The sequence below is a fragment of the Cetorhinus maximus genome, chromosome 23 (genome assembly GCF_964194155.1).
Source record: "Cetorhinus maximus chromosome 23, sCetMax3.hap1.1, whole genome shotgun sequence".
NCBI classification, from domain to species: Eukaryota; Metazoa; Chordata; class Chondrichthyes; order Lamniformes; family Cetorhinidae; genus Cetorhinus; species Cetorhinus maximus.
In genome coordinates, this window is record NC_135901.1 from 22,993,071 (window position 1) to 23,020,410 (window position 27,340).

General features: G+C 44.2%; 3 protein-coding genes across 3 annotated transcripts in view; 2 read left to right on the forward strand and 1 right to left on the reverse strand.

The window, feature by feature from the left end:
* The window catches only part of LOC144697402 (uncharacterized), a 28,162-nt gene extending 25,628 nt beyond the window's left edge, over positions 1-2,534 (forward strand). Inside the window, exon 3 of the mRNA XM_078569380.1 lies at positions 273-2,534. Coding sequence (XP_078425506.1) covers positions 273-1,040 — 768 coding nt within the window. The 3' untranslated portion in view covers positions 1,041-2,534. The remainder of the gene's footprint in view (positions 1-272) is intronic.
* The window catches only part of LOC144697072 (uncharacterized), a 141,562-nt gene that overhangs the window by 95,912 nt on the left and 18,310 nt on the right, over positions 1-27,340 (forward strand). The gene's annotated exons all lie outside the window — the stretch shown is intronic.
* LOC144697449 (uncharacterized) lies at positions 5,997-21,132 on the reverse strand. Its single transcript, XM_078569426.1, has 3 exons — positions 20,270-21,132; positions 7,878-8,032; positions 5,997-7,712 (listed from the first exon to the last, which is right to left on the reverse strand). The coding sequence occupies exons 1-3, from the start codon at positions 21,041-21,043 to the stop codon at positions 7,397-7,399; spliced, it is 1,245 nt and encodes a 414-aa protein (XP_078425552.1). The 5' UTR covers positions 21,044-21,132; the 3' UTR covers positions 5,997-7,396.

Sequence of the window (27,340 nt, forward strand, 5' to 3'; positions counted from 1 at the left end):
ATTATTGCGCGACCTGAACATCATCGGCCTTTGAATCTTGAAGGAGAAAACTTTGTTTGTTCTGTGTGCTTCAGAAGATTTTAAAATCAGTGTGACTGAGAAACGACACAGACACACACCCGAGTGAGAGTGTTCCAGTGCACTGACTGTGGCAAGAGCTTTAACCAGTTAAACAGCCTGTAAGAACATCACTATTTACAGCTGGGAGAGACCGTACATGTGCTGTATGCGGACGCCTCAGCTGATCAACGAACCAGAAGAGAGACTAGGAGGCCCACACCATGGAAAAACCATGGAAGTGTGGGGACTGTGGGAATGGATTCAGATCCCCATCTCAGCTGGAACTTCATCAACGCAGTCACACTGGAGAGAGACCATTCACCTGCTGTGAGTGTGGGAAGGGGTTCACTCATTCATCCCACCTGCTCAGACACCAGCGAATTCACACCAGGGAGAGGCCGTTCACCTGCTCTGAGTGTGGAAAGGCATTCACTACTTCATCCGACCTGCTGACGCACCAGCGAATTCATACCGGGGAGAGGCCATTCACCTGTTCTGATTGTGGGAAGGGATTTAGTCGGTTATCTCACTTACAGGCACACCAGCGCGTTCACACTGGGGAGAAGCCGTTCACCTGCTCTGATTGTGGAAAGGGATTCTCTCACTCCTCCAACCTGCGGATACACCAGCGAGTTCACACTGGGGAGAGGCCATTCACCTGCTCCGAGTGTGGTAAGGCATTCATTGATTCGTCAAGCCTGCGGATACACCTACGAGTTCACACCAGGGAGAGACCATTCACCTGCTCTGAGTGTGGGAAGGGATTCAGTCGATCATCGTTCCTGAAGGCACACCAGCGGATTCACACCGGGGAGTGGCCACCCACCTGCTCTGAGTGTGGGAAAGCATTCATTGATTCATCCAGCCTGCTGAGACACCAGCATCTTCACACTGGGGAGAGACCGTTCACCTGCTCTGAGTGTGGGAAGAAATTCAGTCAATCAACCTACCTTCGGAAGCACCAGCGAGTTCACAAGTGATAACAGGGGTTGGATTCTGCTGTTATTGCTGCCGTCAATCACATCCCAGAGAGAACCATGTTCATTCTGATGATTGATGAAGTGGGAGGGCCGGAGGGTTTCTTTCTGCTGGACTGGCCGGTCTCATGACTTTGCTTCCAGTGGGCTGATGCTCTTTTAGCCTGGGTGTGCATGTTTCCACTGAAGTGACCCACAAAAGCTGATGTAGAACGTCTATTTTATCCTGTATAGTAAATAGTGTTTTTTCTACCACTACAGATAGGTCTCAAATAAATACATTTGTCTCTGTTCCATTGGGTCTACAGCACAGGGATTGGCCAGCATTTATTGCCCATCCCTAATTACCCTTGTTCAGAGGACATTTAAGAGTCAACCACATTGCTGTGGGTCTGGAGTCACACGTAGGCCAGGTAAGGACAGCAGATTTCCTTTCCTAAGGGACATTAGTGATCCAGATGTCATCATCAGATTTTTAATTCCAGATTTTTGTTTGATTTAATTTTCACCATCTGCTGTGTTGGGATTCAAACCCAGGTCCCCAGAGCATTACCCTGAGTGTCTGGAATACTAGTCCAGTGACAATACCACTATGCCACCACCTCCCCATTTACGCTCCACATGAGCCTCCACCCATCCTTATCTAAACCTGCAATAATCTTGTTTGCCTCTATAAAAACTCCCCTCAGCCTCCTTTACTCCAAGAAGAACAATCCCAGCTTCTCCAACTTAAATTTGTGAAAATCCTTCATCCCTGGAACCGTTCTGGTAAATCACCCTCTCAAGGACCCTCACATCCTCTTAAAGTGTAGTGACCAGAACCGGACTCAGGACTCTCATAGTGGCCTCACCAGAGCTTTATAAACTATTGGCATAACTTCCCCACTTTTGTTCTCAATACTTCTGTTTCTGAAGTCCAAGATCCCATATACTCAAAACAGGAATATCAAACCTTTTTAATTGAACATTAAAAGCATTTGAACAACATTCTTGAAATGGCTAAAGAATATTTTGACCAATGAAGGAACGAGTTGTTTCCACAAAAAGAAGCCTTCCTGAACTTCTTGTCTCAAAATGAGAATCCAAAATGTTTGAGTCTGGGAAATGAACTGAAAAATGAAAACTGAACAAGAAGAAGACACTTTAAATGTGGAATTGACTGCGATATTCCTTTTGGATTTAAACAATGGAGAAACTACAGACATGGAAGAAAATAAAGCTCAAAGGGTGAACTCTGAACAAACGGATTTTCAAACTGAAATTGAAAATACACATATGAACAGCAATGAGGGCTCTCCTCTTGCAGAAGGAACTTTGGACTATAATTATTGTAAGAAGAAAACTTTCAGAAAACACTGCAAGCTGTAATATTTCACATCTTCAGTGGAATGTGATTCCTGGACATGGAATTCAGCAATGTGCTGTTATCAAGATAGACTTGTGAATTTGAAGTGGACATTGGAGGGATTATTCTGTGTATTGCATGTTATAAGATAGTTAAACATAGGAAAACATAGGATTCAGGAACAGGAGTCGGCCACTTGGCTCCTCGAGCCTGCTCCGCCATTCGATAAGATCATGGCTGTTGTTAAGATGTACAGCAGGTTGTAAGTTGTAATATTCTAAATAGGATATTACGAGGGTGAGACATTTTCATTTCTTCCTGAGGAAGGTGTTGTGAATATCTAGTTTCATAATTCATGTTTTAAAAATATAACTTATAGTTTAGGAATTGGATTTTTTTAAAAATGTATGATAATTGGAAAACCTGGGCTGAGAATCTGACAAAAACACCCTAAGGGAATTCACAATCACAAGGTGTGGCCCATGTTGATTTTAGAAGCTAAAGCTCGAAGGGTAAGAACTGTAAAACGGCAGGTGGGCTCTTTTAGCTGGAGACCTGGAGACATTGGGTCTGACAATTATTGTCCTGACAATTTCTGGTGATAGACTGTCCATCAATATTCATTACAAGCCTACCAACTCCCACAGCTACCTCGACTACAGCTCCTCACACCCCACTTCCTGTAAGGACTCCATCCCATGCTCTCAGTTCCTTTGTCTCCGTCGCATCGGTTCTGATGATGCCACTTTCCAAAACAGTTCCTCTGACATGTCTTCCTTCTTCCTTAACTGAGGTTTTCCACCCATGGTGGTTGACAGGGCCCTCAACCATGTCTGGCCCATCTCCCGTGCATCCGCCCTCACACTTTCCTCTCCCTCCCAGAACCATGATAGGGTCCCCCTTGTCCTTACTTATCACCGCGTTCAAAGGATCATCTTCTGCCATTTCCGCCAACTCCAGCATGATGCCACCACCAAACACATCTTCCCTTCACCCCCCTGGCGGCTTTCCGCAGGGATTGTTCCCTCCGGTTCCACTCCTCCATCATCTCCTACACCTCAACCCCCTCCCACGGCACCTTCCCATGCAACCTTAGAAGGTGCAACACCTGCCCCTTTGCTTCCCCCCTCCTCACTGTCCAAGGGCCCAAACACTCCTTTCAAGTGAAGCAGTGCTTCACTTGCACTTCCCTCAATTTAGTCTACTGCATTCGTTGCTCCCAATGCGGTCTCCTCTACATTGGAGAGACAAAACGCAGACAGGGTGACCGCTTTGCAGAACATTTTCGGTCTGTCCGCAAGCATGACACAGACCTCCCTGTCGCTTGCCATTTCAACACACCACCCTGCTCTCATGCCCACATGTCCGTCCTTGGCTTGCTGCAATGTTCCAGTGAAGCTCAATGCAAACTGGAGGAACAGCACCTCATCTTCCGACTAGGCACTTTACAGTCTTCTGGACTCAATATTGAGTTCAACAATTTCAGATCGTGAACTCTCTCCTCCATCCCCAGCCCCTTTCCGATCCCCCTTTTCCAATAATTTATAACTTTTTTACAAATATATTTTTCTTTTCCCACCTATTTTTAAATTTATTTCGATCTATTGTTTCATCTCCCCCTTTTAGCCCATTTTGACCCCTTCCCCCCACCCCACCCCCACTAGGACCATCAGCCGCTAGCTTGTCCTGCTTTCTACCCTTAGTGTCCCCCTTAGCACATTCCTTAGATAGTATCACCACCATCAACACGTCTTTGTCTATGACATCTTTGGCAGTCTCTTCTTGGCGTCCACCTATCACTGGCCCTCTATCGAGCTCTACCTGTCCCACCCCCCCTCTACCAGCTTATATTTCACCTCATTTCTATATTTCTTAGTTTGATGAAGGGTCATACAGACTCGAAACATCAACTGTATCTCTCTCCGCAGATGCTGTCAGACCTGCTGAGCTTTTCCAGGTATTTTTGTTTTTGTTCTAGATTTCCAGCATCCGCAGTATTTTGCTTTTATCTTAATTATTGTCCTGTCTTTGTTAGAGAGATGAATTCTTTATGCAAACCTCAGGGAAAAAAGCTTTGGTTTTGAAGCTAAAAGTTAATTAATTTAAATATCAAGTGGACATCCCAACTGGTCTCTGTTACCATGGGGATAAGTGATTCAGGGTGGAGCCTTGGTTGGAATTCTGCGTGTTTCTCACAGAAAGCAGGCAGTCTGCAGTTTGCTTGGAAGCAACCAGCTGTGGGACCAGGAGCTGTGAACCAGCTGGAAACCTATAGGGCCAATAGGAACTAGGGGTGTTCCTAATGTTTAAATCCCTCAGCAAGAAGGCAGTGAAGCCCACGCTTGGACTGAGGAGTTTTGAGGTCTTAAAGGAAAGTTGGAGGGTTGTTTAGCCAAAAGCTAATGGAAGGACCACCATAAAATCTTGGAACTTGGAGAACAGCTGGAATACTGAGGTGAATTAAAGAGAATTCTGGAGAGCTTTGACATATCTTTGGGATGGTCCCAGGAACAGAAGTGAATGAACCTTCAAAATATCGATAAATATAAGTGAATTCATGTGTTGGGGTGGGGGGAAGTTAAAAAGTAGAACTGGGTTAATAGTATAAGTCTTTATTAACTATCGTGTTAAGTTCATTGTGCTGGTTTTTAATTTTCTTTTCTCTTATATACATAGTAAAGTTTGTTTTTGTTTAAAAACATGGAATCTTGTGGCGTAATTCTTTCAGTTAATCACTGGGTATCTGAATTTCTCTTTAAAAGTTAATGGTCTCGACTGGGATCCTAACAATAGCCACAAACAATATTTTGAAACAGAAAGAATATGATTTTCCTTATTTTGTACAAAGCATTACATGATGAGACACCACAACTAGGATTCCCAATAATTTCTGAGTTCAAGCACTTCTTTTCATGAAATAATTTGATAATTGATGACTAAAATTGGAACTAATTGTCGTGCCTTCTAAAGCAGGAGGGCCATCGCCCAGCACAGAGGGTAATTTGGGATTTCTCCCATAGACCAATTGATAGGGACTATACCCTCCAACCATCTGAAGTGAATTCTTTACATGAATCATCCATGCCAGTGCAGTGGTCAACTTGCAGTTTGGCTGATCAGCTAAGATTTTATACATTTCATTGATCACCGTGTGATTCCTTTCACAGAGTCCATTGCTGACAGGACTTTCAGCTGTGATGTTCATGAACATAATGTTCATGTTTTCACACACGTCTCTAAACTCATTAGCAAATTCCCCTCCATTATCAGTCAGAAACTTAGCTGGTGCCCCAGGTCTAGTCCCTATCCATTTCTCCATGACTTGGTCTATAATCACCCTTTTGTCCTTGCCATGTATTATGAGAGAATGACTAAATCGAGTTACTATGTCCATAAAGTGTAGAACGAAAATATTTCTGACTTTGTCCCATACCTTTAGATCCATGGCAACTAACTTGTTCAAGTCACGTGCCAAGGGAAGGATAACAATAGGAAGTGACGGTGTCCGATACTTTTTTACAGATTTCACACCTTGCATTAATCTCTTCCATGAGCCTCGTATACTCTTCATCAACCACCCTGCAGGAGTTTTAATCTTTGACAAGAAGGGTGAGCAAACTGTCTTTCTAGCTTTAAGACAATTTGCTTTTCTTCTCGCTGATTCTTATCACTTGATTCCATTAATCCTTCTCAAACACTCTGATTAGAAACAGCAGGTATTGTTAAAGGGATACGATAATGTCCTGATTGAGTAAACTGCAGACTCACTGACTTTCCAAAAACAGTTGTCTTATCTTGATTCATGTCCAGTTGCAATTGTGCCTTTTATCTAAGGTTTACTCAACATTGAGGAGATCTCACGAAAGACTACGCCAGTCCTGATAAAGTGGTAGAATCCAGATATTTTGCATGGAATCACCACTCTTTTTAAAGGCTTCAATGTGTGACATCACCCAAACCTAAACAAGTTGAACCCTCCTTAACCTTGTGTCTATCTTCACCATGAGGTGAATCTGGGTAACATCTTCACCAATCTGATCCACATACTGTCGAGGTGCAGCCACTATCTAACACAGCACAGTTGAAAGCGTCTGTGAACAATATACTCATCAATGGACCAAAACTCTTTGTGACGAGTACAATTCCTTCAGAATGATAATTGTCATGATCTTCAGCCTCAGAATTCTCTGTGTCAGGAGTTATTTTGAAGACCCTGATTTTCCACTTTGGGCAGTTTGACTCATAATCATATTTTGAGTTAGTCCTGAAACACTTGTTAATTGTTCCCATTCACCTATTAGTGCTGTTCCAATCCAGATCTGTTAAAGGTGCTTTCGCCCTCATTCAAAACCTGTCAAAGTCTGATTATGCTCACAGGCTTTCTTGTAAATCTCATCAATGAACCCGAATAGAAGATCCAAACCTTCATCAATATCCAACTGACAGGTATCCAGCTCACAAAATTCTTCTGTTCTGATTTTACTTTTGTTAGGAAGTGACAGTGCCAAGGCCAGACCTTGTTCCCTCCTTGGTTGGGACGTAACCCGTGTCCACATATCCACTTCATTCATCCACTGGTCGTATGGCTCAGACTCCAAGAACAGAGGCTGGGTATCAGACCCTGACAATTGCTTTCAGTCATATCTCACAAAAATTACTAGGGTTGGAAGCTTTTGTCCAAAATTTTATTTCCGTTTAGTTTCCATCCTTCGCCATTAGGCAAGCAATCTGTTACCATGACAGCCTTATGGTGAAGAAAGAAACTGGAGCCAATCTTTACTTGGTATAGGCTTATTCACAGAGTGAAACTTTAGTTAGATAACTCCTGACTCCACTCCATGCCAGTAAGTTTCTCTTTATCTGTGCTTGAGTAACCATCCAATCAATTCCCTTCACCTATGTATATGTAACCACAGCTGATACAATTAACACCTAGAGTCAGAGTGTCGAAAGGGTCTGTAATCAGTGTGACTGCAATGGTGTCTCAGCAGGTTGGATGACTCTGTGAATCCTTTCACACACTCAGAGCAGGTGAACGGTCTCTCTCCTCTGTGTGAAGTCGGCGGTGCTTCCGCAGGCTGGATGTATCAGCAAATTCCTTCTCACACTCAGAACAGGTGAAAGGCCTCTCCCCAGTGTGAACTCGCTGGTGTCTCAGCAGGTTGGATGATTCAGTGAATCCTTTCCCACACAGAGAGCAAGAGAACGGCCTCTCCCCGGTGTGAACTCGCCGGTGCTTCCATAGGCTGGATGAATTTGGGAATCCCTTCCCACACTCAGAGCAGGAGAATGGCCTCTCTCCAGTATGAACACGTCGGTGTGCCTGTAGGCTGGTTGACCGAGTGAATCCCTTCCCACACACGGAGCAAGTGAATGGTCTCTCTCCGGTGTGCGCTATCTGGTGCCGCAGAAGGTTGGTTAACCGAGTGAATCCCTTCTCACACACGGGGCAAGTGAATGGCCTCTCCCCAGTGTGAACAACACTGTGGTTCTGCAGGGTGGATGACTCACTGAATCCCTTCCCACAGACAGAGCAGATGAACGGCCTCTCCCCAGTGTGAACGCGCTGGTGCAACCGCAGGTGTGATGACTGAGTGAATCCCTTGCCACAAACGGAGCAGGTGAACGGCCTCTCCCCGGTGTGAACTCGCTTGTGTGTAACCAGATGCGATGAGTGATTGAATCCCTTGCCACACTGAGAGCAGGTAAATGGCCTCTCCCCCGTGTGAATGCGTCGATGAATTTCAAGTGCAGATGGGGAACGGAATCCCTTCCCACAGTCCCCACATTTCCACGGTTTCTCTATAGTGCAGGTGCCCTTGTGTCTCTGCATGTTCACCAATCAGCTGAAGCCTCATCTGTACACAAAATACGTGAACGGCCTCTCTCCGCTGTGAATGGTGCAATGTTTTTTCAGGCTGTGTAACTGGTTAGAGCTCTCTCCACAGTCAGTCCACTGAAACACTCGCACTCAGGGGTGCGTGTCTCTGTGCTTTTCCATTTACATTGATGTTTAAAAATGCCAGAAAGAGACAGAGCGTCGATGAGTTTCTAGCTTTGATGGGGAAATCAATCCCTTCCCACAGTCCCCACATATCCAAGGTTTCTCAGAGGACCTGATGTGTTTGTGTCTCTCCAGGCTGGACAATCATTTGAAGCCTTGTTTATAAGCAGAACACATGAACGATTTTTCCCTGCTGTGAATGGTGTGATTTTTATTCAGTCTGTGTAACTGATTAAAACTCTTTCCACAGTCAGTGCACTGGAACACTCTCATTCGGGTGTGTGAATGTCTTGGTGCTTTATCAGTCACACTGATGTTTGAAATCTTTTTCCACAGACAGAATAGACAAACGTTTACCCTTCCTCATTCAAAGGCCAGTGATATTCAGGTTCTGCTGAATCAAGTAACAGTGAGATCCTCCCCTTCTAACCTCCTGTAAAATGAGTTTACAGAAGTTATCACTGTAAATACGGGATATTTTCTTTTATTCATTCATGGGGTGTGGGCTTCGCTGGCTGGGCCAGCATTTATTGCCCATCCCTAGTTGCTCTTGAGAAGGTGGTGGTGAGCTGCCTTCTTCAACCGCTGCAGTCCATGTAGTATTAAATATATAAATTCACAACAGAGAATTCTAGTTTCTATGGAACATTTTTTCCTCTCATTTCCCCAAATCTATAAATCTCTGACCCACACACTCCTTTCCCTCTCTGCTCATTGTCCCAGATTCAGTGTCCAGTCTCCTACTTATTCTTTTCTCCTCTCCAGATTCTCTCTCCTCCTGTCCTTAAACTGATGACTCAGGCTGTGGATCAATTTCACTCCTTCACTCTAATTCTACCAAATACTTTGCCTCAAAACAACAAATTACCTTTATTGACTTTATCAGTGTTGTTAAATGAACGGAAATAACCACCTTTTCCCAATTGGGCCTCTGGTTCAGTTTGGTGCCTCAGAGAAGCCGGAAGCGGCGGATGGTGATTCCGGACCAATAGGAAGAGAGGGGGAGAGGCTGGAGGACCGAGTTGGAGCTGCTGGTCCTCCAACCAATCGGAGTGAACGAGGGGCGGGGCCCTGACCGCACCACAGGCGGCTCCGCGCAGGCGTGTTCTGGGGCAGAGATTGGAGCATGCGCAGTGCGGAAGATGTGTTGAATCGGTAGGGGAGGCATGACTCGAGGCAGGAGAGGAATAGAGGCGGCGGGTGGACTTGGAGGCTTGAGAAACACCTCATGTAGGCTCCCATATTCTGCATTTTCACCAAGCGGAGCAGCAGTTGAGGGGTTTCTGATGACAGGCCCGAGGGTAACGGCCGCACTGCCATCTTGAGAAGGGAGGGTGTGCAGCGGGGCGCATGCGCGGCGACAGGGATGATGGGATTTGGAACAAGGAAACTCAAATCAAGGATCCCATCAGGATCTGAGCAAGTCCCTCAATTCACCAGGACCTGGGTATCAACTGCATCTGATTGTGGAAGGACAAACAGGGCTGCCTGCTCTGTTTGTGGTAAGTGTGACCCCGGTGTGACTGCACCGATGAGTTTCCAGCTCTGATGGGTAACTGAAAACCTTTCCACAGTCCCCACATTTCCAGCTTCTCTCCAGTGTGACTGCGCTGGTTTTGTGTACGGGCAGAAGAGCTGAAGCCACGTCCACACACACACAAAACATGTATACGGTTTATCCAGGCTGGGAACGGGTACCTTTGCTTCCATGTTCAAAGGCCGATGATATTCAGGTCCTCATGACTCTGTCAGATCTTGATTTAATGTTCGGTTTGTGTTTCCCATCTGTAAATCCACCTCTTCCAACACGTTGATAAATGAATTTAAAACAAGACAAGGGAGTGTGAGGGAATCACAAAAACAAAAAGGCAGGTTGTGATACTGAGCTGAATGAATCTGGTAATTTGGGGGCTAGAACAAAGTGGGCAGAGCTTCAGGGTCCCAGTGACCAGGAGAGAAAATCATTGATTCGTTGATTTTATTCTAACTCTCCACACAGGCACCAGAGAACTGAACCTAGCCAGAGTAGAGGGAGGGAGGGAGATAACTGGGAAATGGCAGAGATGGTGAGATGGTTTTGGATTTCAGCCCAGGGAGGAGGGAGAGTGTGTAGAATGGGGATTTACAGCTTTGGGGGAACAAGAGATGTTGTTTGATAGTGACTTGAATTGTCTGTTCTGAATTTTCACCCTGGGCTTATTGTTGACTTTGCTAAATTCCTTTTAAAGGGCATTAGAAGGGGAGAATGGAAAATTCAAACCAAACATCATATCAGGATCTGACATAGTCACTGGATTCATCAGGACCTGAATATCATTGGCCATTGCATATGGAAAGGAAAATGTTTGTCCGTTCTGTCTGAGGGAAAAAATTTCAAGCATCAATTTGATTGGAAAAGCACCGAGACACAGATACCTGAGTGGGAGTGTTGCAGTGAACTAACTGTGGTGGATTTGAACCCACAGCCTCCTGACTCAGACGTGAGAATGCAACCTCATCATTACTTTGGATTTTTCCAGTTCTCAGAACCTTGGCCACTTTCATGTACAAGTCCCAGCTCCCCATACCTTCCAGAGAGTGTCTCTCCTCGCCTGGATACCCCGGGGAGGTAACAGTAACACCCATGTACCTGCCCTCGGTGTGTTTGATGGGACAGTGTAGACAGAGCCGGAGGGACAGTGAGTGTCCTGAACATTGTTGTACAGTCTCCTCCATATCCCTTTCCTGGCTCTGAGTCTTTTGGTGATGATTTGAATTTGATGTCCTCTAGTTACTGACTCACCGACTGGTGGAAGCAGTTTTTCCTCATTTACCTGATGAAATGTTGAACCTCTCCTTCAGATCTCCAATCAGCCTTTGTTCTAATGGAAAGAGCCCCAGTTTCTCTAATCTCTCCTGATAACTAAAGCCTCTTTTCCCTGGGATCATCTGCACCCTCTCCATGGCCTTGACATCCTTCCTGGTGTAAGATCCCCAAAACTTGACTCAATATCCTAACCGCAGCCTAATCAATGATTTGCACAGGTTTACATGACCTCTGTCCTTTTGAACTCTACACCCCGAATTATAATACCCAGGATCCCATTTGCTTTTTAACCACTTTACCAACTTGTCCTCCCACTGTTAAAGGTTTGTGTCTCTGAATCCCTTGTAGGTTTTAGAGATATTAACACAACATGACTAAAATACATTGACATCCAATGTCTGATATAACGAGTATTATAGGATAGAGAAGTTTAGTCAGAGTTAGAAACTCAAACAGACTCTTCACTGCAGACAGGTCACTATGGAAACACTGAGAAGACATTCCATTCCACAGAAACGACTCATTGGAAACTCTGATCAGATCAGGGGAAAGGACAGAGTTTGTCTGTTATTAACCACAACAGAAACGTAAACAAAGTGAGGAATTGAATAGATTAGATTATTATCTGTGATGTTTATATCTGTAATGTAAAACTAAAAGAAATAACAGAATTAAGAGTAGGCAGGGGAGTTTAGGGAGAATTAGAAAATTACTGAAGAAAAGTAACTGCTGGGAACAAGGGAAGGTGTCCTTGTAAGTCACGGATTAGAAAAATTCCAGCTGTCTTTTCCCCACTTCCTGCCAAAACCCAACAGAGGAGACAAAGAGTCAGAGGCCAGAGCTGGATCACTACAGAGTATAAAAGTGAAGGGTTCTGATGTAAGGGGGCAATCAGGACTGAAGATACCGGAGATCAAGCTCAGGGTGCCCGAGGTTCCATCCAGCTGGCTGACCATGTAAGTGACTGTGGATTGGATAAAGAGAAAAAGGGAAATGTATGGCAGATACCCAAGGCTCAAAACAGCGGAAGCCCGAGAGGAATATAGAATGTGTAGGGGGGAACTTAAAAAGGAGATTAGGAGAGCAAAAAGGGGCCATGAAAAAACATTGGCAGGTAAAATAAAAGAAAATCCAAAGTTATTTTACAAGTACATTAAGAGTAAGAGGATAACTAGGGAAAGAGTCGGGCCCGTTAAGGACCACAGTGGTAACTTGTGTGTGGAGCCGGAAGAAGTAGGTAGGTTTCTAAACGAATGCTTTGTGTCGGTGTTCACAAGTGAGAGGGACGACGTGGGTATGGAAATCAGGCTGAAGGACTGTGATATAATTAAAGAAATTAGAATTGAAAGGGAGGAGGTTCTAAATGGTCTGGCAGGCTTAAAAGGAGATATATCTCCAGGCCCGGATGAAATGTATCCCAGGCTGTTGAGTGAGGCAAGGGAGGAGATAGCAGGGGTGCTGGCAATAATTTTCAATACCTCTCTGGCCACAGGAGAGGTGCCAGAGGATAGCCAATGTGGTACCATTATTCAAGAAGGGAGGAAGGGATAAATCAGGGAACTACAGGCCAGTCAGTCTAAACTCAGTGGTGGGGAAACTATTGGAAGCAATTCTGAGAGACAGAATGAATCAACACTTGGAGAGGCAGAGATTAATCAAGGACAGTCAGCATTGTTTTTTTAAGGGGAGGTCATGTCTGACCAATTTGATTGAATTTTTCGAAGAGGTGACCAGGTGTGTAGATGAGGGCAATATATTTGACGTAGTCTACTTGGACTTCAGCAAGGCTTTTGATAAGGTCCTGCATGGGAGACTGATAACGAAGAGCCCATGGGATCCAAGGCAATTTGGCAAATTGGATCCAGAATTGGCTGAGTGGCAGGAACCAGAGGGTGATGGTCAAGGGGTGTTTTTGTGACTGGATGCCTGTGTCCAGTGGGGTTCCACAGGGATTGGTGTTGGGTCCCTCGCTGTTTGTGATATATATAAACGATTTAGACTTGAATGTAGGAGGGTTGATCAGTAAGTTCGCGGATGGCATGAAAATTGGTGGGGTGGTAAATCGTGACGAGGATAGCCTTAGATTACAGGAGGATATAGACGGGCTGATCAGTGGCAAATAGAATTTAATCTGGATAAGTGTGAGGTGATGCACTTGGGCGGGACAAACAAGGCATGGGAATAAACGATGAATGGTAGGACCCTGGGAAGTACTGAGGATCAGAGTGATCTTGGTGTGCATGTCCACCGGTCCCTTAAGGTAGCGTGACAAGTGGATAAGAAGGCATATGGGATACTTGCCTTTATTAGCCAAAGCATAGAATATAAGAGCAGGGAGGTTATGCTGGAATTGTATAAAATGCTGGTTAGGCCACAGCTAGAGTATTGCGTGCAGTTCTGGAATCTGCATTATAGGAAGGATGTGATTGCACTAGAGTGAGTGCAGAAGAGATTTACCAGGATGTTGTCTGGGCTGGAGAGTTTTAGTTGTGAGGAGAGATTGGATAGACTGGGGTTATTTTCCCTGCAGCAGAGGAGATTGAGGTGGGACATGATTGAGGTGTATAAAATTATGAGGGGCATTGATAGGGTAGACAGGAAGGAACTTTTCCCTGTGGTGAAGGGATAAATAACAGGGGGCATAGATTTAAGGTAAGGGGCAGGAGGTTTGAGGGGGGTGTGAGGAAGAATTTTTTCACCCAGAGGGTGGTGGGAATCTGGAACTCACTGCCTGAAAGGGTGGTAGAGGAAAAAACCCTCATAACATTTAAGAAGTATTTGGATGTGCACTTGCGATGCCATGGCATACAAGGCTATGGGCCTAGTGCTGGAAAATGGGATTAGAATAGTTCGGTACTTGCTTGACGTGATCGGCTGAAGGGCGTTTTTCTGTGCTGTAGACCTCTATGACTATGACACTTGGGACTTGGATGTTTACTCAGATTTATGGAACAATATAAGAGGACGTGAATCTGCTAATTTCTTTATTTCTGTATTTCTTAAGAAGGTATTAAAGTTGCTGACATGAAACCTCATCAGTGTGTTTATTAATAAGAAAATGTAAACTAGAATCTTCCCTGTCTTTACTGTTCTGTTTCTCCAATCCTTCTAAACCATAAGCATTTAGTGAATATTTTAGCTTTTTAATTCAGGAAATGTATCACCTCATATTTTCTGTGTTAAATTTAATCTGACATATTACCTGCACCAGTTACTAACCTGTGCATTCACAGTGAGTCACTTATATTCCTCTTCACTGTTCTGCTCATTTCCTATTGTAAAATCATCTGGAGATTTTGATTTTAAACCCATAAAGCGAAACCCAATCATTCCTTTATATTGAGAAGAGCAATGGTCAAAATACCAACCCTGGGAGAGAACTGATAGTCTGAAGAATATCCATTTGTCACTCCTTTTTTTATTTATTTCCTGGGATGGGTATTGCAGGCAGTGTCAACATTTGTTGCCCATCCCTAATTTGAGGGTAGTTAAGAGTCAACCACATTGCTGTGGTCTGGAGTCTCATTTAGGCCAGGCCAGGTAAAGATGGCAGATTTCCTTCCCTGAAGGTCATGAGTGAACTTTTATATGGTTTCCTCTCCTCACTTCCTGCTTCAATTGCCCTCTACAGCTCCATTCACCAATACCCAAAGCATTATTTGGTGACATGCCACTAAGGTTACGATGCAAAATAAGAACTCATGGTGTAGGGGGTAACATATTAGTATGGATAGTGGATTGGTTAGCTAACTGGAAGCAGAGAGTAGCAATAAGTGGGTCTTTTTCAGGTTGGCAAGCTGTGACAAGTGGAGTGCCTCAGGCATCAATTTTGGAGCCTAACATATTTATATAACTCAACTATTTATATGTAAGTATATTTATATATCAGGATAAAAATATACTATTTGTATAGAACCTCTACTATTTAGAGAGAGTGGACAAGCAAACGGAGTATAATGTAGGAAAAGTGAACTTGTCCACTTTGGCAGGAAGAATAGAAAAGCAGAATATTATTTAAACAGAAAGAGACCACAGAGCTCTGAGGCAGAGAGATCTGGGTGCCCTGGTAAATGAATCAGAAAAGGTTAGTCTGTAGGTAGAGCAAGCTATTAGGAAGGCAAATGGAATGTTGTTGTCTATTACAAGGGGAATGGAATATAAAAGTAGGGATGTTTCACTACAGTTCTACAGGGCATTGGTGAAACCACATCTGGAGTACTGTGTACAGTATTAGTCTCCTTATTTAAGAAAGGATATAAATGCATTAGAAGCGGTTCAGAGAAGCTAAACTTGGTTGATTCCTGGGATGATGGGGGTTATCTTATGAAGAAAGGTTGGACAGGCTGGGCCTGTACCCATTGGCGTTTAGAAAATGGAGAGGTGATCTTCCTGAAACATAAGATCCTGAGAGGACTTGACAGGGTAGATGCTGAAAGGATCTTTCCCCTCGTGGGAGAAACTAGAACGAGGGAGGCACATTTTAAAATAAGGGGTCTCCCAATTAAGATGGAGATGAGAAGAATTTTTTTCTCTCGGTCGGTTGTGAATCTTTGGAACTCTCTTCCCCAGAGAACAGTGGAGGCAGGGTCAATGAATATTTTAAAGGCAGAAGTAGATTTTTTCTTATTCATTCATGAGATGTGGGTGCTACAGGCTAGACCAGTATTTGTTGCCCATCCCTAATTGCCCTTGAGAAGGTGGTGGTGAGTTGCCTTCTTGAACTACTGCAGTCCATGTGGTGTAGGTATACCCACAGAGCTGTTAGGGAGGCAGTTCCAGGATTTTGACCCAGCGACAGTGAAATAAAAGCGATATATTTCTAAGTCAGGATGGTGAGTGGTTTGGAGGGTAACTCACTGTACACCAGTGCACTCACACTGGTGAGAGACCGTTTACCTGCATGGGCTGTGGGAAGGGATTCACTCGCTCATCCGTCCTGCTGATACACCAGCGACTTTACACTGCAGAGAGGCCGTTCACCTGCTTTGACTGTGGGAAGGGATTCACTCAGTCATCCAGCCTGCTGTCACACCAGCGAGTGCACACTGGAGGGAGACCTTTCATCTGCTCCAAGTGTGGGAAGGGATTCACTCAGTCACCTGACCTGCTGAAACATCAGCGAGTTCATGAGTAACAACAGTGATTGAATTTTGATGTTAACCACATACAGGACTATGTGACAATAAACTCTGTTTATTGGGGTCTGTTTCTGCTGATGTTAATAAACTCCAGCCCAGTTATGGCACCTCCCCCAACAGGGCCATCTGTCACTTGTTTCTATGTTCTTCTTTCACAGAGTGCTGACTCTTGTCCTGCCATTCACAGATTCTGCTTTCTTACCTTTGTGCCACTATCAACACGTTCTTTAGTCTTCACCACTGCCATTAACACTCCCTTTGTCTTTTGTCCATGACATATTTGTCTATCTCTCCTTAGCCTCCAACTGTTGCTGACCTATCCTGCTTTACCTGCTCCACCGCCCCCCCCCCCCCTTAAACAGTATAAATTCCATCACATTTCAACTTCTCTTTAGCTCTAAAGAAGAGTCATGTGGACTTGAAATGTTAAGTCTGTTTCTATCTCCACAGACACTGTCAGACCTGCTGACCATTTCCAGCATTTCCAGTTTTTATTATGGCAATTAAGTTGCAGATATAAGTCAAATAAATCATTTTGTGTTAAGTACACAGTGTATTGAGTCTCTTTTTAATATCTCTAACACAAGTTAGATCCTTTTGAAGGGCTTTCACTCTTCCCTGTCTCCCCCATCCTCCCCTCCAACAGCAAATGTGAGGAGCTCATGGAGCTTCTTTGTCACTAAGATTGAGACAATCCGATCAGCTGCCTCCGCTGCTTCCACTAGCCCACCTGGCCCAGCTGTCTCTGAAATTTTCCGTTGTCCTAGCCCTGACTTGCAACTTTCTCTTGTTTCTTTCTGATCTATCATACCTGATTTCTCCATGGTGCAAGTTTCTTTGTGTTTCTCCAGGTTGGATGATCGATTGGAGCATTCTCCACACAAAACTTATGTGTGGTTTCTCCACACTTTGATTGCTGTGGTTTTATCAGGCTGTGAAACTGGTTAAAGCTCTTTCCACACACAGTTCACTGAAAGACTCTCACTGTGATAGGAGTGTCTCGGTGCTTTTCCAATTTCAATGATAATTTAAATGCACGGGCAAAACAAACAATTATTTCTCCTTCAAAAATAGCTGGAAAACTCAGCAGGTCTGACACCATCTGTGGAGAGGAATACAGTTAACGTTTCAAGTCCGTATGACTCTTCATCTGAAAAGTCAAACGGACTCAAAACATTAACTGTGTTCCTCTCCACAGATTCTGTCAGACCTGCTGAGTTTTTCCAGCTATTTTTGTTTTTGTTTCAGATTTCCAGCATCTGCAGTGTTTTGCTTTTATCAATTATTTTTCCTTCCCTAATTGGAAGCTGACCATATATGAATGAAGTGATTGCATAAGATCTTTTGAGATTTTTGGTTTGAGTTTCCTGCCTGCAAATCCTCCCCTTCTAACCCCATGTAAATGGAGTTTACAGAAGTTATTACTGTAAGTACAGTATAGAAATTCAGAACAAACAATTCTAGTTTCTATGGAACATTTCCCCCCCTTTCATTTCCACAATTCTATAAATCTCTGTCCCACACGCTCCTCTCCCTCTCTGCTCATTTTTCCAGATTCAGTTTCCAGTCTCCAACTTGTTCTTTTCTCCTCTCCAGATTCTCTCTCCTCTTGTCCTCAAACTCAGACTGTGGATCAATCCCACTCCTTCACTCTAATTCTACCAAATAACGCAGCTCACAACAACAAATCATCTTTAATGTTTTACACGGGGCACTGGAATATTAGACAAATCAGTTTTCAAAATGATGCGGAATTTCAGCCAATCAGGGAGGTCCAGGCTCAGCCCCGCCCCTCGTTCACTCCGACTGGTTAGAGGATCAGCCGCTCCTTGTTTGGTCCTCCACTCCTATTGGGCCGGAACTGCCGGGCATTTTGAGCTGTCAGGTGAGAGGTCACTGTCGGGAGCGGGTAAATAAACTCCGGGGGGGGCGGTTTACAAATCCCGAGTGCGGCCCCAGAGCCGAATATTAAACAATGGACATTCTTCACTCTCACTACCGCCGCTTCCGGCTTCTCTCCGGGAACAACCTCAAAGAGACCAGGACTCTCCGAGCATGCGCGTAACTGCCCGCCAACCCGTGGCAGATAGAGCGGTTTCTGAGACGCACGGGATTGTGGGTGACCCGGCCACCATTGGAGACCCAGTCTTAGTTTTTCTTTGTCTGCATCTGGGGAAGTGGGGAGGAGATTCTGATCACATAAGGATTGCAAAATAAGAAAGGCCAAAATCCATCTCCCAATCCGCATTTTCCAACAATGTATCTGTTAGCCAATCTTGGCAATGCATCTGTTTCAATAAATTTGAAACAGAGCAATCCACAGCTGGTCAGTAATGCTTTGAATTTTAATGGGAAGTATCAGATTTTTTTTTTACCACTAAGAGCTAGCGCAGTGGACTGTAAATTTTTACTCTTCTCTTTGGATTTTATCCAGATGGGCTGGTGTAATTAGAGAGACTAGGTTTGCAAGATGCGGTCATTGTGAGCGTGATAACAGAACATTTTGTCAAAGTTCAGTGACACCTGATCATTTACTAAGTGAGCGAGTGTGTAAAAATATAACTCAAACAATCACAGTTTCTACAGGTTGTCCTCTGACGACAATTAGATAGATAAGAAAGGAATCAGGATTGTGCAGTCCCTTCCAGCTGGATAACAGTGCAGAGACATTGCAGGAGGATGGTTTGATCAATGATGTTAGAGACTGCAGGCAGGCCAGGAAGGACAATGATGGGTAGTTTACCTTTGTCACACTCAAATAAGATGTACTTTGTGACTTTAATTAGGGTTGTTTGGATACTATGTCAGAGACAGAAATCTTATTGGAAGGATTCAAAGATTGAGTTCAAGGAAAGAGGGGCATGGATTTGGGAGGTAAGAAAGACCTTGAAGAGGAAAGGGTGGTGCGAAGGGGCGGTAGTTTGCAACAACTGAGGTGAAGGATTGTTTTTATTGAGGAGGGGGTGATGATGGCAGATATGAAGGAAAGAGGGGCAGTATTTAAAGAGAGAACCATTAACCAAGTCAGTATACATGGGGAAGTTGGGTGGTCAGGAGTTTTGAGGGAGTAGGAGTAGGTCTCATGGACAAGATGATCCCTGGGGGGTGGGGGGCGCATGAGAGGAAATGGGAGGGAAACTAGAGAAAGATGAAGGTTCAGGGCTTGGGAAAGGGAGAACTTTAGAAGCAGTATGGCCCAGTGGAATAGTGGGAGGGAGAGAAGCAGCAGAGGCAATTGATCAGACTGTCTCAATCTTAGTGACAAAGAAGCTCAATGAGCTCCTCATACTTGTTGTTGGTGCTGAAGATGGAGGAGACAGGGGAGAGGGACAAACCTTCAAGAGGAACTAACGTGAGTTAGAGATATTAAAAAGAATTGATACTCTACGTAATGCAGTGCTGATTTATTTGACATTTATCCTCAATATTAACACCCATAACAGGGCTGGTGTTGATGAACATCAGCATCAACAGATCTCAATGAACATGGTTCAGTCCTGGATGTGATTAACAGCAAAATTCAATTACTGTAGTTACTTGTGAAGTCACTAGTGACTAGCAGGTGGGATAAGTGAGCAAATCCCTTCCCACAGTAGGTGAACGGCCTTTCCCCACTATGAACTCACTAGTTTATGGTGTACAGTGAGTTGAGATGAAATCCTAAACCCAGTTCTAAAGTGAGAGCACCTGAACAGTTCCTGGTGGTGTGAACAATTTGATTGGATATCACTTCCCGGGAACCTTTGTAGGATTTCCCATGATATGGGCATTTAAATGTCCCTCCACTCTATGAACTTGCTGTTGTTTCAGAGAATAGGATGGCTGAGTGAATCCCTTCTGTCACTCAGTGAGAACTCGATGGGGTGTTGGAAAGGTGGCTGTCTGAGTGAATCCCTTTCCACACAAGGACAAGGTGAATGGTTTCTTCGCATTGTGAACTTGCTGGTGTCTCAGCAGGTTGGATGACTGAGTAAATCCCTTCCCACACTTTGAGCAGATGAAAGGCCTCTCCCCAGTATGAATGCGCTGGTGTGCAATGAGGTCAGATGATCGCCTGAAACCAGTCCCACAGTGAGAACACCTGAATGGTCTCTCGTCAGTGTGAGCACGTCGATGGGACATCAGGTCCCCAGAACTTTTATAGCACTTGTCACAGTCCGAGCATTTAAAAGGTCTCTCATCAGTGTGAACTTGCTGGTGTCTCAGTAGATGGGATGATCTTGTGAATCCCTTCCCACACATGCAGCAGGTGAATGGCCTCTCCCCAGTGTGAATTCGTTGGTGTGTCAGCAGGTCTGATGACAGAGTGAATCCCTTCCCACATTCAGAGCAGGTGAATGGCCTCTCCCCAGTGTGAACTCGCTGGTGTGTCAGCAGGTCAGCTGACCGAGTGAATCGCTTCTCACATTCAGAGCAGCTGAACAACCTCTCCCCAGTGTGAACTCGCTGGTGTGTCAGCAAGTTGGTTGAATTAATGAATCCCTTCCCACACTTGGAGCAGGTGAATGGCCTCTCCCCAGTGTGAACTCGCTGGTGTGTCAGCAGCGTGGACAACTGAGTGAATCCCTTCCCACATTCAGAGCAGGTGTACGGCCGCTCCCCAGTGTGAGTGCGTCGATGAGTTTCCAGCTTAGACTGGTAGCTGAATCCCTTCCCACAGTCCTCACATTTCCATGGTTTCTCTCTATTGTGGATGGTACTTTTTCCTTCCATGTTTAAAATCCAATGATATTCAGGTTACAATAAATTGGACGACTCCATCAGATCCTGATGTGATGTTTGGTTTGAGTTTCCCAACTGCAAATCCTCCTCTTCTAATATCCTGTGAAATTGATTTAAAACAGATAAAAAGGGAGTGAGAGTGAAACCAGTAAAACACAAAGACAGGCTGTGAAATTGAGCTGAATGAATCCGGTAATTTGTGGGGCTGACATCAGGGAAAAGTGGCCATGAAAACTGCTGGAATGTCGTAAAAAACCAACTGATTCACTAATGTCCTTCAGGAAAGGGAACCTGCCACCCGGTCTGGGTCTCACAAGACTCAAGCCTCCACAGGAGGACAGAACGTGAGAGGGGCAAGAGAGGCAGGGGGTGAAGGAAAGGGATTTTATATGTCTACAACTTGGCCAGAACTTTGACAAAAATTCCAAGAACCTCAACCTGCACCAACCAGAAAGACCAGGGTGGCAGGTGTATGTGAACATCATCAACTTCAAGATCCCCTCCAAGTCACACATCACCTTGATCGAATGAACAGAAATTTCCTCCCATTTAAATATCGGGAATACCAAAGCCATTGTCCTCAGCCCCTGCTACAAACTCCACTCCCTAACCACCAACACCATCCCTCTCCCCGGCAACTGTCTGAGGCAGAACCAGACTGTTCACAACTTTGGTGTAGTATTTGACCCTGAGATGAGCTTCTGACCACATATCCACATCATCATCAAGACCACAAAGACCTCAGTAACATTGCCCGACTCCACCCTCATCTCAGATCATTTGCTTCTGAAACACCCATCCATTGTTTTATTTCCTCAAGACTTAACTATCCTATCAGACCCCAGGCTGGACAGCCACATTCACCCTCCCTGTAATCTTGAGGTGATACAATACTGCTGCCTGTGTGTTTACTTGCAGTAAGTTTTGTTCACCCATATCCCCTGTGCTTACTGACCTATAAAGGCTCCTGTTTAAGAAGCACCAAAATTTTAAAACTGTCGTCCTTGTTTTCAAATCCTTCTGTGGCTGTGATCATCCCTATCTCTGTTATTTCTGGACTTACTGCACTGTTGCCGGCCTCTCACATTCAACTTCCCAGTAATATTGAGGTTGTTCCAGACTCTGCTGCCCGTGTGCCTAATCACACCAAGACGCCCAAACTCCCTGTGCTTACTGACCTACAAAGGATCCCATTTAAGAAGCACCTAAATTTGAAAATTCTCATCCTTGTTATCCTCTCTGGTCGTGCCCCTCCCTATCTCTATAATCTCCTCCAAACACACAACCCTCCAAGATATCTGCTCTCTTCTAATTCCGGCCAATATGGATCATTCTACCTTCAGTGGCTGTTCTTGCAGTTCCTTCTGGATATTCCTCATTAAATCTCTCCTGCTCACTACTTCACTTTCCTATTTTAGGATAATCCTTAAAACCTACCTCTTTGACCAAGTTTTTGTTCACCTGCCTTCATATCTCCTTGTGAGGCTCGGTGTCAAATGTTGCTTTATAACATTTCTGTGAAATGCCTTGGAACATTTAATACATTAAAGGTGCGATATAAATACAAATTATTGTTGCTGATTTGGACATATATCACCATTCCTTCACCATTGCTGGGTGAATAACTTGTAACTTCTTACCTAACATCATTGTGGGAGCATCTTCACCACACAGACTGCAGCGGTTCAAGAAGGTCAAACATCATCTTCCCTACAGGTAACTGGGGATTGGCAATATATGCTACAGGTCTTGTTAATGACACCCAAATCCCAGGAATAAATTTTTAAATATGTTTGTGTTAAATAGATTAAAAGCATCCACAGAAATATTTGCTCCTAAAACAATATCCTTTTACATTGTATGGACAGTGTCTGTTTAGCAACCTGATCTCTCCTGGAATCTACCTCTCTCAACAATTTCACAATGGAAATTGCTGGGTCCAACTGGGTTCCAAAGTCCTTGGGGTTAAACCCAGCAGCTTCTCCTCCATCTCCACTCCTGCTCAAACTGAGGCAACAAGGCTTTCAGAACAGAATTGGATAAGGCCATGAAGAGAAAAAAATTCCTCAGCTATGAGGAAAATGCAGCAGACTGCGACTAGTTGATTTGCTCTTGCATGGGCATGACAGGTTAAATAGCCTCCATCTGTATTGTCATCATTCAATGATTCTATGACTTGATGGAAAAAGGACCAACACTGGAGGCTAGAGACCAACTGCTGCAACCAACACACACCCCGATAGAAACCAGCTCTTAATCGGTCCGTCTGTGTTTCTAAACTCAGTTCTGTGAGCGATGCCTGAAATAACATAATAACCAAATACTGCAGCTGCTAGAAATATGAAATATAAAGAGCAAATACTCAAATTATTCAGCAGGTCAGGGAGTAACTGTGGAGAGAGAAAAGCGGTCAATGTTTCAGGATGTAAAGAATGAATTACAGGGAATACAAATTAAGCAGAATTTGATGGTCAATATAAGCTCAGAAGTGGGAGAGAAATGACCTCTAGTGCAACAATTCCTGACCATGGGAAGATAAAGCTAGTAAATCAGCGGTGTATAGCCAGGAGTAAGAGCAGCAGTGGAAACCTCATTTAGACACAGTTGGCAGAAATAACAGTAAAATACCAAATATGGTTAAAATACACCCATTATTAGAGGCAGAGGAAGTTAGACAATGGCAGAGTGCTGATTGGTGAGGGCTGAGGTGAAACAGAGCAATTCAGATCCACAGTAAAGGATCCACACCAGCCCCAGAGCTATGGAATCAGAGCACAGCACTAAGAGCTCTAAATGGTAGATGAATGCTCAATAATACTCACCTCTGAAACAATTTCACTGTTTCCATATTTAAAATCTCCTGCTGGAATTTGCAGCTGGAAAGATATCAGAAACACAAGAGTCAGAGAAAAATCTGGTGATCTTCATATTTTCTAACTCCCTGCACAGGAGATTATAAAAGTCATAACATTCAGTCAAGGTTTGAATTTCAGTAGAGACACATTTTCTGTTGGTTTGTGTTTGCTGTGTGTAAATCCTGTCCTTCTAACCCCCTGTAAAAGAAGTTTCCAAAATCATCCCTGTCAGTCCAGGATACAAGTTCACAACATTCTCTACTCCTGCTGCCTGGTCCAGGATTAGTTCAGCAGGGACATATTTGCATTATAAGCAGTTCAGAGAAGGTTCTCTCTGCTGATTCCTGGGATTACGGGTTTTATTTTATGAGGGAACGTTGGGCCCGTACTCATTGGAGTTTTGAAGAATGAGATGTGATCTTATTCAAACATATAAGATTCTGAGGGTGCTTGACAGGGTGGATGCTGAAGGATGTTTTCCCTGATGGGGAATCTAGAACTAGGTTTAAAAATAAGGCGGGGGGGGGGGGGGGGGGGGGTGCTGTGGGGGGGTTCTAATTTAAGACTGAAGTGAGGAGAAATCTTTTCTCTCAGAATTGTTACTCTGTGGAACTGTCTTCCCCGGGGAGGAGTGCAGGCTGGGGAGTATTTTGGAAAAAGTCAAGGCTGAGTTTTTGATGTACAAGGGAGTCAAGGGTTGGGGGGGGTAAGCAGGAAAGTGGAGTTAAGGGAACAATCAGATCAGCCACGATCTTTTTGAATTGCCAAGCATGCTCGATTGGCAGAATGGCCCACTCGTGCTTCTAATTCTGATATTCTTATTCTTATAGTATTAAGATGGTCGCACATCCCTCTAAAGATGGTGCATGTTCATCCCACCCTGTCACCAGCTCCTGTTTGCAGAGTGGGAATAAAATCAACGCGCCAATGTTTTTCTCTCCTGGTCACCGGGACCCTGAAGCCGCGCCCATTACGTTACAACACCGAGATGGCCGCGCATGCGCTCTGCTCCCCGCCACCCTCCCCAATCACCTCTCTGCTATTGTGTAACTTCCTGAGCCTCTAATAATGGTTCACCTGGGCCTGTTTCCAGGAAAAAAGCCCCAGGGCTGTAAACACGGAACCTGCAGACCCTGATTCTGGCCTTGAGGCCTACATCGAGTGTTTATGAAGCCTCCCCTCACTCCCCACCCCTCCCCGGCTCCATTCCTCCCTCCGCCCCGCCCTCTCTCACCCATTTCCAAAAGCCTCTCCCGCATTCGCAAGGCTCCGATCAAAGTGACACTGCGCATGCTCCAGATCGGTCAGCACGGCGCCTGCGCACTGGGCTCCTGTAGAGTGTATAGAGCACATTCACATCCGCACGGAATGTTGGGTAACAGCAGCGCCATTGATATTCGAAATACAGAATAGAAAATAATTTTGTTAACCAATTGAAATAAATTAATTTAAAAACACATATAAATTCTGTGCAGCGCTATGTTCCATTTTTCAAAGTGATTTAAATTTCTGCTCTCCTGTGGGAATGCGTTGAACTTTTAAAGCTTTTCCACTGGTTCCCCTCTCCCTCCTCCCCTATAGGTGCTGACTCTGGCTGGGTTAAAGCTCAAAGCCACTGGTTCCTCTCTCCTTACGTTTCGACCCCTGATAATGAATGTTCACTCTTTTATAGAATGATACATCACAGATAAAATTTAATTCAGCTCATCACACCTGTGCTCGCTTTTTTGAAGATCCATCCAATTAATTCCAAAGCCCTGCTGGCAGGGTCAGAACAATGTACATCTGCTGTAGTAATTCAAGTGGTGAATGGAAAAGGCTTTTCAGGTGGATGCTTCTTAGACACACCCATCCCTGTGGAAAGATCAGTGTATTTAGCAGATATAAAGGATTCACTGAAATAAAAACAGAAAGTACTGGAAAAACTCAGCAGGTCTGGCAGTGTCATTGGAGAGAGAAACAGAGTTAACATTTTGAGTCTAATACGACTCTCCTTCAGAACTGAAATGGACAGATTTTCATCCTTTATTCTGACATTAAAACTTACTGTGTCTTGTTTCTTTATCACAACCATTACCACTCCCTTTACCTTTCATTCAATTACATCTTTGTTGTTTAATCTCTCCCGCCCTCTAAATTATCCCTGACCTCTTTTGTTCGACCTGACACCATTTTTTCAACAGCATAAAACCCATCCCATTTCTACCTCTCTTCAGTTCCAAAGAAGACTCATATTTCACCCGAAACATTAACTCTGTTTCTCTCTCCACAGATGCTGCCAGACCTGCTGAGTTTTTCCAGAACCTTCTGTTTTTATTTCTGTTCTTCAGCATCCACAGGTATATTGCCTTCAAATAAGAGTTAAGCACACAGAGTGCCTGGCAGAGTTTAATTGAGTAATTCTACACCCGCCATATACCACAGTGACATTATTAAGAAAGGGCCAAGTTAAGAGAATATCCCTGGAATGACAGAGTCGATGAATTATGGAGTTAAAAATCAAAGGTATTAATATCCTGTAATATCACAAATACCAATTAGCTCGGATGTTGCAGTATGAAAGAACCCCACATAGTTGTCACATGAAAGAGGCAGTGTCCAATGGATGTATTAAGGCCACACCACTGTTAAACTCCAGTGGGGTTTACGTGGATGGGCCTCGGTTTTATAAACAAGGACTGTATCAGACGAGTGCTGTGGCTTTGCTTCTTGACAGCCATAGTACCTTTATTAAATATGCACCGTGATATTTAGCCCAGAAGTTTGAGGTTATTGTGATCACAGCCCTTCAATCTGTTACTGATGGAATCTCCAACTATTCTGAAAATATCCTTTAGTTGTAACTCCCTCAGAGAAAACCTACATCTCTGGCACAATAAAAACACAGCTTCTCCACAGCAGAAAGAAAATCACTCACCCACCACTCCAAACTTCGAATGATTTGAGATCATGCTGGTAAGTGACTGGGACAAGTTGCTATTTGTAAGGTGAATGTACATCAGCAGGAGGAGTAAGTGAAGAGGGTGACGGTAATAACCAGGCCGACTGATTCACCAGGAAAGCTGCTCCAGAGGCGTTTCTTTGGGATCCACTCAAAACACAATCATTGGCACCGGTACGACAGTCTCCAGTTAAACCTGATTTTAAAACTTGTCAGGACCCTGACCCTGATGTGACTATGGTCAAAGAGGCCGTACACCATAGCAAAGACTTTCCCTCATCCCTCACAGCAAGTAAGGATTCACTCATCTTACACAATGAGGTTTTCTATCACAAGGATGGCTCTATTTTTGATTTAGGTCACACCTTGATGGCTTAGAAAAGAATGAATTTTGTTTATGAATCAAATTAGGAGAGTGTTTCTCTGTTTCAAGTCCTCAATATGTTATATAATTACTCTTGGTGACTGAGGATGCACCAGGATGTCCATTAC

Excerpts from the sequence above, each read along its gene's own strand:
- LOC144697449 (XM_078569426.1), bottom strand. The coding sequence starts at position 21,043 with ATGGAAGGAAAAAGTACCATCCACAATAGAGAGAAACCATGGAAATGT. Across the intron at positions 8,033-20,269 it reads ACCTGCTGAGACACCAGCAA|CGAGTTCACACCGGGGAGAG; the intron begins GTTCACAATGCG and ends GTTACACACAAG. Across the intron at positions 7,713-7,877 it reads TTCAGTGAGTCATCCACCCT|CCTACAGGCACACCGACGTG; the intron begins GCAGAACCACAG and ends TCGGTCAACCAG.